Genomic DNA, 16,774 nt, shown 5'->3' with positions numbered 1-16,774 from the left:
CCCCCGAAAAAAACTGACGATATATTAAAAATATCATGCTCCATCTGCCTAACAGATTTTAAAACCTTTTCAGGATTCAGCAGGTTATTTAGTTTATGGATCTCATCAATTTTTTTCGTAAGATAGTCCAGTTTGTCTTCATTTTTTGTCAACAAATCGTAAGTCTCAATGAAAATAGGCAAATTATCAGTAAGTTTCTTAGTAACTTGAGTTAAAGCTTCAAAGTTCTCTAGTGGTATTTGATTTTTTGATAAGTTGGTTATCTTTTCGTTTAAATATCTTAAGCTAGGCGAGTCACATACTGTACAAAAGAATCTTAGATGGGGAAATTTTTGTTCCAATAGGGCTTTAGTGGTGGACTTGTTTAATTTTGTGCATCGCATACAGAAATTTCTGCGGCAATCTAAATAATTTTCCAGAAATAAATTGGAAATATTCCAATTTGTTCAGAGATGACCATCATCCTCTTACGTATTTTTCACCATCTTTAGGTATCGTCGGAGAGGTTTTACGGCCTGTTCTGAAGGAAATGAAAAATAATCTGTCTTTTCATGTCGACGCTGTAGCGACATCTACTTAAAACAGTTCGAAGCTTTAGTTCTAAACAACTAAAGGCTTCTACTGAAACCCAGTTCAGATAACACCTGTATTCCTGCTTTCTTATATTTGCAAAGCAAACGAACTATGAATTAGAAGAAGACTAGGGGAAATCTAAAATTGCATCTCACTTCCCGTTTATTCGTCTAGGTAAAAATGCAACGAGTATTGGTTCCTCGTACTCAGATAGGAGTGCCTAATACTAATATAAAATGAAAAAGAAAGACATCTTATATTTCAATTTGTTCAGAGACCATCCTCTTACGTACGTTTCACCCTCTTTAGGGTTCATCGGAGAGACTCTATGGTTTGCTCTGAACGAAATGAAAAATTGTCGGTCTCCCCGCGTCGAATAAAAATAAATAATTCGATACAAATCATGATCTTCCAAACAAGAAATCAGTAATATTCTGCCAGATGTATATATAAGAAAAATTCGAGCAATGCAAACTTTAATCCCGCATTATTAAATACAGGATTAAAGTTGATTAACATTGATTCGAAAATCAATGTGAAATGACAAAAATATTTATAGAAAATACAGATAATCCATTAAATTTCAGCAGGTAAAAAAACACTTCATCAGATCCTGATAACGTATCAGTCACATTTATAAAAAACTTTATTAATTCTCTTAGACATTTTCAATCACATGTCCCTTAATAAAAAAATTTCCTTTAATCTGGTCTGAATCAACAGTTAATCCCATTTTAAAACCTTACAGATCAATAACGGATCCTCTTTCCTATAGACCAATTTCTCTTACAATTAATACATAGCTCTTGAGCCCACACTTAAAAAAATTACCACCCTTATGAGACTGTTTTTATTCAGTTATTCATTCGAGTCGGACAACTTTTCTAGTTCGGAAAATGTTCTGGGGGGCGTTTAGATATAGAAGTTTCTAAATTTTGGTGCGTCCGACACCTGGAGTATTCGCAGGTGTCGACACCTGGAGTATTTACAATATTTGTAAATTTTACTGGATTGTTTGATAAAAATACTTACATTTTACTGGTATATTGTCCGGCAAATTTTTAAGGTTACACCAGTTGTCAGATGCACCAAATATTTTATTTACGAATCGCCCCCCTTCCCAAAATTTTCCGTGTTAGAAAAGTTGTCCTACTCGAAATGAATAACTAAAAAACAATTCTAATTAAGGAAGTAATTATTTTTTTAATTGTGGGCCCAAGATCTAACATTCAAACTTCTAGAAAACATTTTAAATAAAAGACTAATATGGTTTCTCAGAAAAAATCGAGTGTTAAGTCCTAACCAATGCGGTTTTATAAAAGGCAGATCGACTCATGATGCCTTCTTTTTCTTTAAGTACCGTACCCAAATTTTAAGGCGTGGGTAGCTTCTATAACAATTGGCCGATATCGTTCTCGATCTTGTGCGGCATGTAACAATTGATCTGCTGATAAGCCAGTCCATTGACGAAGGTTTCGGAGCCATGAATATTTCTTCCGACCAATTCCTCTTTTTCCGTCGATCTTTCCATTGAGTATTAACTGCAGCATCCTGTATCTGCTACCTCTCATTATATGCCCCAGATATTCAAGTTTTCTCTTTTTTATCATCTTGGTTAAATCACCTTCGCCTTGACCTACTGTGTTTAAGACTTCTCTGTTTGAAATGCGTTGAACCCAAGATATTCTGAGCATTCGACGATACGACCATATCTCAAAGGCTTCTAATTTGTTCATCATGTTAACCTTCATGATCCAAGTTTCACATCCATATAGTAATACAGGATACACATAACATTTTAGGAACTTGATTCTTAGTTGTAAGTTTAGCTGAGAGTTGCTCAGAATAAATCTTACGTTTCATAAATGCTCCTCTTGCAATTTCTATACGAGTTTTAATTTCTTCATCCGGATTTAGTGTCTCGTTTATCCAACATCCTAGGTATTTAACCTTCGTCGGACGGCATAGGCACAATTGTAACTGTTGAGTTTTCAAATTGTGATAACTTTTTTTTTCAAAGAGGTAGAGACTTGAAATTTTGTGACATTTATGCAGTAGCTTATGTGAGCCAAATTTAATAAAAACATCTTTATTCAGTTCCAAGAAGGAGGCTTAAATACTTCCTATCCCCATTAACGACGGCATAGGTACATTTGTACCTTGTACATTTTTTTAATAAATAATTTAAAAAAACAATACATTTTGTATTTAATTGATAGCTTTTTTGAATCAAAAGACAAAAATGAATATTAGTGTGGATTTTCGCACCACATACATATCGTTTTAGACAAAGAATGCTCGTCACACACAGGTAAAAGACATACTACACAAGTATTTCTCGTTTTACGTTGTTTTTCCGTTCGTTTTGACAAACATGACAACTTTCGGTTACTGGAGTAGACTCACGAATGCTGTGAGATACTTGAGGAGGAGTTTTCTTCTTCTTCAACCTGTGTTCGTCCACTGCTGGACATAGGCCTCTTCCATTGCTTCTATCGATTTCTACTCTTGGCAATTCTCATCCACTGCTTGCCCGCGAATTGTTTGATATCATCTGCCCACCTCTTCTGCGGTCTGCCTACAGGAGGAGCATCTACAGCAAATACATACTCTGTTTCGATCAAGGACCATTTCTACAGCATTACGAAAAAAATGACTCTCATCATCATCCGGTTTTTACTTTGAGGTTAAAATGAAGACAACCACATATCTTTAGAATGATCCTTCAAAAATTTTCTGCGTTAGTCCTTTGTTTTTTGTAATGGATTATGCTTTCGATGTATAATGTAGCATGCTAAGCCAGTGACGTTATTCATATTATAAAAAAAGGCAAAGGGCCAACACAATGTTCGACATAAAATTCTGACGGTCAAATACTTACCCAGCATTTTATCCACGTTATCAATCCCGGTTTGATTTTATTTTAATATTGAATTATTCCGGCTTCGACACTTCACTGTCCACTACTTGTTCTGTCATATGCATGGGTGAGAGTAACACTACTGCTTTGTTCTTTGGCACATATAAGAGCATACAGTAGCATCATTATTGTATACAAAATTTGTGGAAAAACCAGCTCTTTCCTTGTTTGCTGGCAAATTTTTGGGTTGAAATGTCTTATTTTTTCTAACTGTGCCTACTAGCCCTACTAACGTCATGTGCCATGAATTCAAAATTAGAATTTAGCGAATTCAAAACTGGTAAAAAAGTTATTTGTGGTAAAATTCTGCCCATAACATTTATAAGACGTGACCAGATCCAAAATTGTTTGTTCGCCAACGTAAACTTGTCGGGAACCATATGCTGTTTTTCCAATATAAAGTTGATCTTGTTCGAGATAAGCGTTTGATGCATCACAAGCCAAAAATACTTTGATCTCATATTAAGCGAGTTTAAAACGTATTGTCTAAAATTTGTACGGCCTCTAAATGGAAACAGTTGTTCGTAGGTGGTTATAGATTAGGATGGTTTGGAGCATTGTTGCAAATTTTTATTTAGCATTATTGTCTAGATATCTCGGATGAGTGCAGTTCTTTATCGGTTTTTTTGCGTTCTTCGCGGGTATTTTCGTTGTTAAATCATATAAATCTTAGGGTGGTCTTGAAAGGATTATAAGACATTGCTGCACGAATTAGTGGCAGATACCCCATAATCAACATCTTTTTGTCGCCATTTCGGTAGACTAGATGTATAGTCACTATTATTCACGATAATTTTTAGGTATAAACGTATTGACAAACACCAAACAACTATATGGGGATGAGATATAGGTTTCCAATTAAAATATAATACAATGCTACTCTTCGTAGAATTTGTTTACGACCACTATTTTCAAGTTTATTTTTGTAGTAATTTAATTAAGTTACGATAGATAAGAGCGGTCACGCCATAGCGGCTTCTAATATTTTTTGATAAATCCGTTCAAGAACAAAATACGGAATATTATTATTTATTTATTGCAATATTCAACAATTATTTACCAGTTATGCTAGTAATAAATAATATCGTCTTAAAATTAACACATATTTCCCTTTAGATTAACGAATTTTTAAGAAAATATATAACAGGTACAATTGTACCTATGCCGTCTTTTAACGGTGTAAAATTATGCCGCTCGACAAGGGTTAAAATGGTTAACTTTTGTTATTGGTTCATCACTGACAATTAGTTGCATAGGGCCGACGTCTTGTTTACTAACCACAAGTAACTTTGTCTTTGTTGCATTTATGTTAAGTCCGTTATTGGAGCATTCTCTAGTGACTCGATCTATAAGGAATTGAATATCTTTGATATTTTCAGCCATGATCGCGGTGTCGTCTGCATATCTGATGTTGTTAATAATTTCTCCCCCGATTCGAACTCCACATTGGCCTTCCAAGGCTTCATTAAAAATTATTTCTGAGTATACGTTAAACAAAGTTGGAGATAACACACAACCCTGTCTGACACCTCTTTGAATGCAAATTTTGTCTGTTTCTTTGCCGTCTACCAGAATAGAAGCTTCTTGATTCCAATATAGATGTTGTAAAAGTCTCAGATCTTTATCATCTATTCCAATCATTTCTAGATATTCAAACAAACTACATATCATGTTGAACTCTATCAAACGCCTTCTCAAAATCTATCAAGCAGATGTAAATTGGTTTCTATATTTCCCATGATCGTTGAAGTAATGTTAACATTGAGAACAAAGCTTCCCTTGTTCCCAATCCTTTTCTGAAACCGAATTGTTTGTTTCCCACTGTCTCTTCACATTTCTGCTTGATTCTATTAAGAATTATCTTAAGAAGTAGCTTGAGAGAGTTGCTCATGGGACTAATTAGTCTAAAGTCTTTACATGATATGTATTAGGTTTTTTGGGAGTGGAATAAATGTAGACTCTAACCATTTCTGTGGCATCATTCCAGTCTCGTATATGTATTTATAAATGTTTGTTAGTTATGAGACATTGTCGTCATCCAGAAGTTTGAGCCAGTCTGATGGTATTTGGTCAGCGCCTGGAGATTTCCCATTTTTGCTGTTTGATGGCTTTCTCTACTTCCGCTTTTAAAATACTAGGACCAGTATTCGTACACTTTGTGGTGTTAAGTGCTGGCCTCGTATCTATGGTGCCTTAGTAGCTATTAATAGTAATATATTATGTGAGTCCTTTACAAATAACAAAAGGAGATACAACATTTTACGATGTGTAACTGGGGTAACCAGTTCAAAAAATGTAAATTAAATCGAATATGTTTTAGTCCTTGGGCCCACCAGTTAAAAAAAATATAACCTCCCTGTGATGAGACTTTTTTTATTCAGTAATTTATGTCGAATCGAACAACTTTTCTATTTCGGAAAATTTTCGGCAGGGGACGTTTCGTAAATATAAAGGTTTTTAAACTTTGTTGTGTTCGTGAGTTGGAGTATCCTTCAAATTTTGTCGGATAATGTTACCAGTTAATCGATAGTATTTTTATCAAACAGTCCTGCAAAAAAAATTATCATTTATGCGGGGCGCACGCATCATAAAGAGTCATAAAATGTATACCCTCACAGATGATATTTGTCGGATTGGTTCATAAAAATATGTACAATTAACCGGTAATATTGTCCGGTAAATTTTTACCGGACGCACCAAAATTTAGAAATCTCTGAATTTACGAAACGCCCCCTCCTGAAAATTTTTCGAAATAGAAAAGTTTTCCGACTTGACATGAATAATTGAATAAAAAAAGTTTCAGGAGAGAGGTAATATTTCCTTTTATGGTGTAGTGCGGCCGATATGTGAAACAATTGCACATTTAATGATACAAGCATATAATTTGGACCACATATACTATACATATAAAGGTTCAAATTTAGATATGAGGTCATCTCAGATTTTGCCTTTTACAAAAATGGCGGGCATTCAAAGTGACGACTATACATATGTGTTTAATATTACCATAACTCTTGAACGAAAAGTCCGATTTCAACCAAATTTGGTATATAGGCTCTTTTTTTGATTTACAAGATAGATGTGGTGAACCAGAAGAATCGATGTACCAAAAGTTGTGTTTTTACTGGTTGTTTATGTAAAAATATGTTTTTTTTTTCAATTTTTTTCCTCTGTATATATTAATTTTTCAAAAAGGTAATACCGCAATTGAAAAGAGCGTAAAAATATTTTGTAGAAAATATTTTGAACTTTTTAGTTTTGTTAATTACCATTTAATAAATGCATAACTTATCTTCACATGTACATATGTGTGGCAGATTCGTGAAAATATAAGAATTATTGTGAATTTAATGGTAGAATCATATAATTTGGACCTCATATACTACACACATCAAGGTTCAAATTTAGATATAAGGCCATTTCAGATTTTACTTTTTACAAAAATGGCGGGCATTCAAAATGGCGACTATACATATGTGACTAATAGCATGATAACTTTTGAACGAAAAGTCTGATTTCAACGAAATTTGGTATACAGGTTCTTTATTTGATGTGTAAGACCAAGGTCTTGAACAGAAAGAATTGATTGACCAGAAGTTGTGTTTTTCCTAATTTTTAGATAAAAACATGTTTTTTTACCAGTTCTTTCACCCTGTATATATTAATTTTTCAAAAAGGTAATACCGGCGTTGAGAAGAGAGTAAAAATATTTTGTAGCTAATATTTTGGACTCTTTAGTTATGTTAATTAACAATTAATAAATGCATAACCTATCTTCACATGTACCTATGAACCTATGTGCGGCAGATTAGTGCAAATAATATAAGAATTATTGTGCACTTAATGCCAAAAGCATATAATTTGGACCACATACACTACACATACAAAGATTCAAATTTCGATATGATGCCATCTCAGATTTTGTCTTTTACAAAAATGGCGGGCATTCAAATTGAATCTACCGCACATAGATAGCTACATGTTAAGATACGTTATGCATTTATTAAAAGGTAATTAACATAACTAAAAAGTTCAAAATCTTTCCTAAAAAATATTTTTACGCTCTTTTCAATGCCGGTTTTACCTTTTTGAAAAATTAATATATACAGGGTGGAAGAATTGAAAAAAAAAACAACATATTTTTAAATAAAAACAGTAAAAACACAACTTCTGGTAAACCGATCCTTCCGGTTCAAAACCTAAACCTTACTCATCAAAAAAAAGAACCTTGGTGCCAAATTTGGCTGAAATCGGACTTTTCGTTTAAAAGTTATCGTGCTATTAGACACATATCTACAGCCGCCATTTTTAATGCTCGCCACTTTTGTAAAAGGCAAAATTTGAGATGGCCTCATATCTAAATTTGAACTTTTGTATATCTAGTATATGTGGTCCAAATTATATGCTTCTACCATTAAATTTACAATAATTCTTATAATATTTGCACGAATCTATCACACATAGGTACATGTGAAGATACGTTATGCATTTATTAAATGGTAATTACCATAACTAAAAAGTTCAAAATATTTCCTAAAACATATTCTTACGCTCTTTTTAATGGTGGTATTATCATTTTGAAAAATTAATATATACAGGGCGAAAAAATTGAAAATAAATTATTTACATAATATAAAATAGTTTTACATGAGAAACCAGATAAAACATAACTTCTGGTAAACCGATTCTTCCAGTTCACGATATCGATCTTGTAAATCACAAAAGGAACCTATGTAGCAAATTTGGTTGAGATCGGACTTTTCATTCAAAAGATATCGTGCTATTAGTCACATATGTACAGTCGCCCATTTTGAATTACCGCCATTTTTGTAAAAGGCAAAATCTGAGATGGCCTCATATCTAAACTTGTACCTTTATATGTGCAGTATATGTGGACCGAATTATATGCTTGTATCATTAAATGTGCAATTCTTATAATATTTGCACGAATATGCCGCACTAGTGGGACCAAAAACACTTTTACCATCTATATTTAAATCGCCAACTCTGAAAAGCGAAAGCGAAGGACAATGTTTTGGGTAGGACAACGGTTATTTTATCGCATAACTTTTTTGTCTTCTAAATACATACTACTAAAAGGTACTCTTACTTTCGGTTGGACACACCGTTTTCTAGAAAAATCGATTTGAAAGTTTGTAGTTTTGGGAATTTGAAAAAAAAATTGAAAAAAATTGAAAAAAAAAAACGATGTATTTTACCAACTTAAAGCAAGAGTAACTTTTAGTACTCGAATATCTCATAATTGAATAATCTAGTGTCAAAAATACTTAAAAATTAAAGACAATAAAGTTATGCTATAAAATAACTGTTGACCTACCCAAAACAGACGCCTATGACCGGTACTAGAAATTCGCCATTAATGAAATGGATTAATTTCTGGAATATAAATAAATGTACCAGTTTTCATCTTTCTAAAAGTTTTTTTTAATCTCTTGTTTTAAATTCAAAGAACGAAAAATTTTCAAATCGATTTTTCTAGAAAACGGTGTATCCTATCGACTTAAAGTAAGAGTACCTTTTAGTACTAGAATACCTCACAATTTAATAATTCAGAGTCAAGAATGCTTAAAAATTAAAGACAAAAAAGTTAGGCGATAAAATAACCGTTGCCGTACCCAAAACGGACGCCTATGACCGGTACTAGAAATTTGCAATGAATGGAATCGATTCATTTCTAGAAAGTAAATAAGCGTACCAATTTTCGTTTTTCTAAATAGACGCGTTCTGGAGGTATTTAAGAAACACTAATTATATGACGCCAGCTTCAAAGAGCTCTAGCTCCCTTAGGAAGCATTTTCGGACTAGGTGAATTGGGTTAAATTATCTTAAAATTATCTGAGGAATCTCCTGTCTTCGTTTGTCGGTAGAGTTTCTGGACACCCTGTATGTGTGAATTTTTTTAATTTTTAAATTTATTGCATCTCATCTAAAAAAATATAAACGAAAAAATTACTTTTTGGCGGTGGGGGAAGGGGGTTGGAGGGTTAAAATGGCGATGTCTTATTTGTTAATGACATAGAACGTAAAAAAATGAAAAAAATTTAATTCTTGGAGAGAGGGCATTTTGCATATCAAATGAGGTACCCTTTAAGATGAAGTATTGTAAAAAATTAGCCGTAAATAAACATTACATAATAAAAAGAACACTTACCTTAAAATATTGGGCGTTAAAAACGAAATTTTCAGATTTTTCATCCACTGTTACAGCCATAGGTGAAGCTAATACATTCTTAACGGCTCTAGTGGCCGACAGAATAGCAAACATGATTGACGAAAAAAGTATAACGAATAGTACGCTAAAGTTTTTATCATTTACTCTACATATTTTATCAAAAATTATAAAACCTCCTCCCCAATGCATGACGTTTCCAAAGAAAAACACCTGAAATGAATTACTTTTGTTATGAAATTGAAAAAATACAGGTAGGTACAGTTAAGTCCATGGTTCTTTACCCGTGCGTCATTAATACCTGGCGAGATAAAATATATACGTTTTATCTAGCATCATTGTCTTCCACGCATGACACTAAAGACAAACTAGATACCGCATGTTATTTAGTAAGACGCATGTTATTTTTATGAACGCTCTAGACTCAATTTAAATACAATTTGTGACGTTTATGGTTTGTTTGCTTGTGGCTATCAGTTTGTTGGATTTTTTGCTCTTTTTGTCCTGTTTTTGCATTTAGAAGCTATTTATATTACACAAAGAGTTGTTTTCATAACTAATATTTTAGATTAAAATTTGAAATTTTATGGTAAATGTATGTTATTTTGCCATTAATATACATATAAAGTTAACCTCACTCACACACTTGGAATGGTTTTGTTTAAGTTTCCGCAAAAGTGAAAAAATTACAAAAAGAAAATATTTTGATAACATCAAATTTTATAATATAAACCGTGGTCGGAGCAGTGCCACTTTCTGTACATTGCTGTTGAGTGAAGTAAATTTCCGACTTATTTCATATGCTTTAAATGACGCACGGGTAAATAACCATGGACTCAACTGTACATATAAATACAGGACAATACATGTATCACAAAAGTAGAGCAAGTGATTTGCATGTTATAATTCACTCCTTAAATTATTACAGTCGGGATAGCATTTGACCATTGCGAGCTGCCCGAAATTTTATTATTTGAACCTTTAGGGGGTCAAAAATAGAGTAAATTTAAAATTGCGACTAAATTCCGCCGTTGTCTCAGCGGCCATCTTGATTTAAAAGGAGAACCGTTGTTGCTCAATATCTCCGCCATTTTCTTTCGACAAAAATTGTAGGAACTGAAATTGTTCCAAATGTGATTTCCTATTTCCTACAATTTCTTTTATGCGATCGATATTTTCCGAGTTAAAGAGGAAAATAGTTTGTGAGGGGGGGGGGCGGTGGAGAGCATAATTATTGAATTGTGAATCTCGTTTTTGAGCTGCCCAAAAGTTTATAATTCTTGCCTTTAGTGCTTTAGGTACAATTTTTTTCATGCGGTCGATATTTCCGAGTTAAGAGAAAATAGTAGTGTGGAAGTCTCGAAGAAACTAGCAGTCTCGTTAGTCTTGTCATAGGCGTAGATCTTTAAATGTTGATTGTAGCACAAAAAATAAAAGAAATCAAAATTGTATAAAATCTACTATTTTTGTTTATGTACATTTATCCATTTATGTCGAAAAGTTAATCATAAATAAGATAATTCAATAATTATACAATATTTTTTTCAGAATGTCTTCTAGACGGAAGTTATTATTACAAACAGCTTTCCAAGAATTTGTCAGTATTTCACACGAAAATAATTCCTCGTCTGTTCGTCTGTGAGGGCAGTTTAAGATAACCATTTCTTCTCCATCCAGTAAGAAACAAAAACTTCTACAGGAAGTTAACAACATTTTGCCAGGGATTTCGGCTGTCAATCAATATGGTATTGTACCAGAAGCAGCTAAACATACTGCAATTCCATATGTGATCCATGTATGAAGTGAAAGCCGCTATAGGAAACTACCTACATTTGGCCAGAGACTTGTACTGTTAACCGTGATGGTGCCTTATCATAAGCAGATGCAGAATTTTGTCTACAGAGCTAGACGTCTATGACTTAAATGATAATTTATCAAAAAATGGGGTTAATACCAATGCTATCCAAAAAGCTGGTCAACCTTATCATACAAACATACATATATCTAGTAATAAAAATAGTCGAATAGATGAGAAAAAAAAAGGATAACAAGACAACAAATCAAAACATGTACCTGGGAAATTAATAAATCAAAAGAAACTAATCTAAATTTACAATCAAGATGCAATAGAAATAAACAAACCAAGACACGTTAAATGCTACTAGGAGCACTCCCGAATAATAATTTACAATGTATAAACTTTGGAAATCATGATTTGAAATTTACAATGTATATTCATTGTAAATTATGATTCGGGACTTCGGGAGTGCTCCTAGTAGCATTTAACGTGTCTTGGTTTGTTTATTTCTACTGCATCATCATTGTAAATGTAGTATAGAAGACTGGAATTAATTATTATTAATGGGAAATAAGTCACATTTTTATTAAAAAAAATATTTTATTAACGTTTCGACGTCCAAATCGAATGCCGTTTTCAAAATACAAAAAATATTAATGAATTAAACAAAAATGTTGTTGCTTAGTAAAAAATTCTTCTAATAATTTTAATCTGGCTCATTTATATCGGCAATTCAGACATACAGGGTGAGTTTTTAGTGGGGGATCGGTCGATAACTCCATTATGGTATAAAATATCGAGAAAAGTTATTTAAAAAAAATGTAGACAATGATATTTTCCACGCTTGGAAAATATATCCATTTCTACAGGGTGATCAGTAACTGCGTGGTATATCAAACATATAATTTTTTAAATGGGACCCCCTATATATTTTTTCATATTTATATTCCCCTCATAATTCTTGTTCATATAATATATGGTTTTGCATTACTCTACAGAGTATTTAACAAGTTATGACCATTTTTATTTCGAAATCACTATGAGATTCTATATATATATATATATATATATATATATATATATATATATATATATATATATATATATATATATATATATATATATATATATATATATATAAGTATATAAAGAAGTAATTCGTAGACAATAATTTCTTTTATGTAATAAGATAAACAATATACTGTAGTTTTTAAATTAAGTCCAATTCACATCATTGACGAATATTTGTATACAGGGTGAACTACAAAACCAAATTACGATTTTCTGTATTTTTTTAAATAGATCACCCTATATTTTATTTTTCAACATTATTGTATTTGATATACTCTTTCATTTTTATATAGCATTCACTATATCTAAACTGATTACTTTCCGAGATATTTTTAGTTTTCCTCAAATTTCGGGAATACATTCAATTTTTCTAGTAGAAATAAGTTAGTATTGAGTGATAATTAAACAAAATTATTTTTATTAGATAAATAACTAACACAAAATATAAACCATAGCAATATGCAGTAAATATACCAATAAATGTGATATTAAGAAATTATCATATTTCCCTAATATTGTAACGTTTGAAAAAACTCCAACATTAATTTAATATCCCAATTCCCAAAAAGAATGTCTATTTTTTTAATTTATTTTGTGAAGTTCAATATCATTATAAGATCCCAAGCCGACCCTGTATACAGCCATGAAGTATTGCAGCAACATTTCAATGTGTTACAAGATTCCTGTTTATTTGAGACGCAAAAACAGAATTTGTAAGAAGTGTTGACAAAAGTACAGTTCTAATGCGTAGATGAACTTTCTAGAACAAATCTTGAACTGAAAGTTGAGTTTTTGTCAACTAAGCATCCCTAAGGATCAAAATCGCTCGGTACTTCCGTCGTATTTTCCCCGATCTGTGGCTTCAGACCGAAGCGCAGATCAGTCCGGTTTGATTTCTTCAAGCGTGAAGATCGCTTGCCGACTCACCCCAAAAGGGCGTGGTGCCTTTTGTTATCCGCCGGTAAAGGGTATAGTATGTCGTTCTGGAAGATCTAGTGTGAGGGCACGATGTTTTTTTTACCCCGTAGTGAAGTTGGGTGCTCTTACACTGTGTTTGAGTTGTGACGCAGTACTATACGCCGGCGTGGTATGAAGTCCCTGTATCTTGTCCAAGTTCCTGTTTAAATGAAGTCTTCCGAGTCCCGATTGATGTCCTGATGTAGACATTTTGAGTTCCAGTCCCGTGATGTTTATCCAGTTGATTGCCCCGAAATAAAAAGGAAGCCATGAAGCCCACCTCAGGTCGATGACCCTGTTTGTTTGTAGATGAACCCCCTTTCCGTGTAGTTTGTGACGTGTGATAAAGGATTTTGTTTAAATATGGTATGATATATTTTTTTAAATTTTGCAAGGATCCCAAATGGATAAATATTTTTGTTGGTAAAGAGTTTTGAAAAATAATAGTTGTTTGTGCTTTCATGATGCAACTTGTAAATTAAAATGACAGTGACTTTGACCTTTGACAGCTGCGTCAAAATTTTGTTTTGACATACACTGTCCAACAAGTTCTTTTGTCATTCTTTTGTTATGTTAAATTGAAGATTTTTTTGTAATGTAAAAGATTTGTAGATATTTTGTCCTGTAAAATCATTTCCTGTTAAAAGTTTTTTTGTTTGTTTAAAAAAAAAAAACCACCGTAAAGTTTTAAATAAATGTTTGTGAAAGTGTATCTATCATCTCATTTCTGTAGCCTTTGGAAAAATTTTAACAGAAAACTAATGCAACTGTATGAAAGTTTTAGTTCAGGAGAAAAGAAAGAATATGGCATAGAAGCCAATAATAAGGAAAGATGTTGTCCCAATGTAACCCCAAAGAGGAATCAATGATGATTGTCCCCCCGATTGGTACCCGTAAGTAAGAAAGTATCCAGTAAGTACCCATAGGTGAAATAGAGGATTTATTTCAAACGGCGTCCCTTTTTGTTAAATAGTAGAAAGATCCTCTAGTCAGAGTAAGTACCCTTATGTATTTAGTTATGGTAGTGTAGTCATCTTAACACCCCTTCACCCTCCCTAATGAATCTACGACCTAGCTCCCGCACAACAAATGAGCTGCCGTCCCGCAACGAGGCTTTATGTGTCTGCTTCTTCTTCTTTAGCCCCATTCTTACCCCCCAGTATCTCTATAGATAGTCTTTCCTTGTTCCCATATGAGCAGACATGTTAAATGCAGCAAATTGCGCCCAACGTGTGGGGCGCAAAACGCATCAAATTGCGCCCAACGTGTGTGGCTCGACTCATTTTTGGCCTCCTTCCGGCTCCAGTTGTATGTAAAATGCATCAAATGTCGCCCAACGTGTGAGGCCGATTCATTTTTCTGCCTCCTTCAGTATCCAGTAGTTGTCTTGTCCAGTTGAATGCTTCAAATGGCCCCGGCAACGTGGGGCCTGTACTTTTTTTGGCCTCCCTCAGACCCCATTTGCATGTTCCCACTACCATGTCCTTTTAGCCTCCTTTCGGTCTCATTTGTACTACAACTGTTAGGCAGTGCCCGTCTTGGGTAGCCGATCTCAGTTTGTGGTGCAGGTGTTTCCGATAACATGGAAGCTCGACTCGTGTCATGTTTTGTATGCCCATTGTTACAAGTCTAGCTTGTAGACATGTTCAACTAGTAGTTAGCCTATCTACTAGTCCCCAATGTCTTTAGCCACCCCCCACTTAGTGTTACATTTGTAACGTACACCCTGAAGTTTGACCCGAGTAAATATCGCCCAAGTCTTCCCATGTAGTTTAGCCCAGATTCCTCTTGTCTTGCCCCCAGAAACTGTTTCATGTCTGTTAGTGCCCCCGAAACTGTTTCAGTCTGCTAGTCCCCATGAAAGAGCCCATTTTTGTAGTTTTTGTTGCAAAAGTTAATAATTTTTCCAAAGAGGTGTAAGTATGTACACATTTTGTTGTGATGTTGATTTGGTCGTGCTGTTGATTGTATGGGCATGTACCATTTCATACATCATAGTGTATTTAACTTGTAACCCCATATGTATACTGGTATTGTATTGTATTGTAAGTATCGTAGAACAGAATTGTATGTTATTGTAGCGTACTAACTGTATTGTATTGATATTGTACCCATGATGAAAGCATTGATTTGAATTTTTTTGAAAATATTGATGAAATATATATAGACAAACAGTTGAATAAAAAAGTAACGTAAAATTTTTTTGAAAATTTTGATTAAAAGTAACGTTAAATATTTTGAATATTGAATCCAATTATGAAGTATAACAGTATGTTGTATTTTTTGCATGTATTCCTATAGATCAACAGTTTTTTTACAGAATAATCGTTTTTTGTGATTTATTGATTTGGTCATTTGATTAGATGTGTGATGTTGTTGGTATGGTCCGTGTATGAGCTTAGCCCCGTATAGTCTGTGTGAGAGTAGTCCCTTGTTTTTCCAGCGAAGCCTATCTCTGTTGGTGTATGTCATGCCACAGGTTAGTTGGAGAAGTCATCCCATTGAGAAGTCATCCCCTTGAGAAGTGGCCCCGTGAAGAAGTGAAGAGGGAAACCGTGGAGAGGCCCCCCACTTCTGTGTTTTTTTCAAGCAGCCAGGAGAAAAGCTGTCACTTTTAGATTTGAAGATAGCGTTCTCTGTCGACACTGTTTGAGAATAACTGTCTTGAAGTGTAGAAGTTAGCCCCTGAAAAAGCCCCCCCCTTGTCTGTGTTGCCCCTTGTTTTTTTTTTTTTTTTGACTAATCTATCTTTGTAGGTGTCAAAAGGATGCCAGAGGTTAGTTAAAAAGAGCCCGTGAAGTAGTAGTTGAAGTCTCCCCCCCAGTGAAGTAGTTGAAGTCCCCCCGTGAATGAAGTATGTCTTTTTGTATCTGACATGTCACAAGTGTAATACTCGTGATGAAGGAAGTGTTGTTCAGCTATCTGTGAACACTTTCATTAGTAGTCGGAGCAAGAAATGTCTTATCCCGTGTGAGCTCATATAGGAACCAAATTTCAATATTGTTTGTGTTTGTAAGCCCCTGAGTATATCTAGAAGTCAAAAAGTATGTTGTTGTCTGTTTGTTTGTCTATCCCTGTTTTGTCTGGAAGTTTTAGAGCCCATTGTCTGTTGTCCCGTGTTGTCTATTAGCCCGTGTTGTCTATTAGCCCGTGTTGTCTATTAGCCCGTGTTGTCTATTAGCCCGTGTTGTCTGTTAGCCCGTGTCCGTGCTGGGGTTTGATTTTTTTTGGCGAATAGTTAGTTGACCTCTCTTCTCTTTGTTGA

General features: G+C 33.8%; 1 protein-coding gene across 2 annotated transcripts in view; it reads right to left on the bottom strand.

The window, feature by feature from the left end:
* LOC114331845 (uncharacterized) overlaps positions 1-16,774 on the bottom strand; it is a 65,848-nt gene that overhangs the window by 22,037 nt on the left and 27,037 nt on the right. For both annotated transcript variants that reach the window (XM_050648347.1, XM_028281521.2), the window contains exon 2: positions 9,666-9,896. In XM_050648347.1, the coding sequence (XP_050504304.1) occupies positions 9,666-9,896 (231 nt within the window). The remainder of the gene's footprint in view (positions 1-9,665; positions 9,897-16,774) is intronic.

Source organism: Diabrotica virgifera, chromosome 4 (genome assembly GCF_917563875.1).
Source record: "Diabrotica virgifera virgifera chromosome 4, PGI_DIABVI_V3a".
In the NCBI taxonomy this organism is placed as follows: Eukaryota; Metazoa; Arthropoda; class Insecta; order Coleoptera; family Chrysomelidae; genus Diabrotica; species Diabrotica virgifera.
Note: the sequence above shows the minus strand (reverse complement) of the source record. Positions and strands in the feature narration are given on the sequence as shown.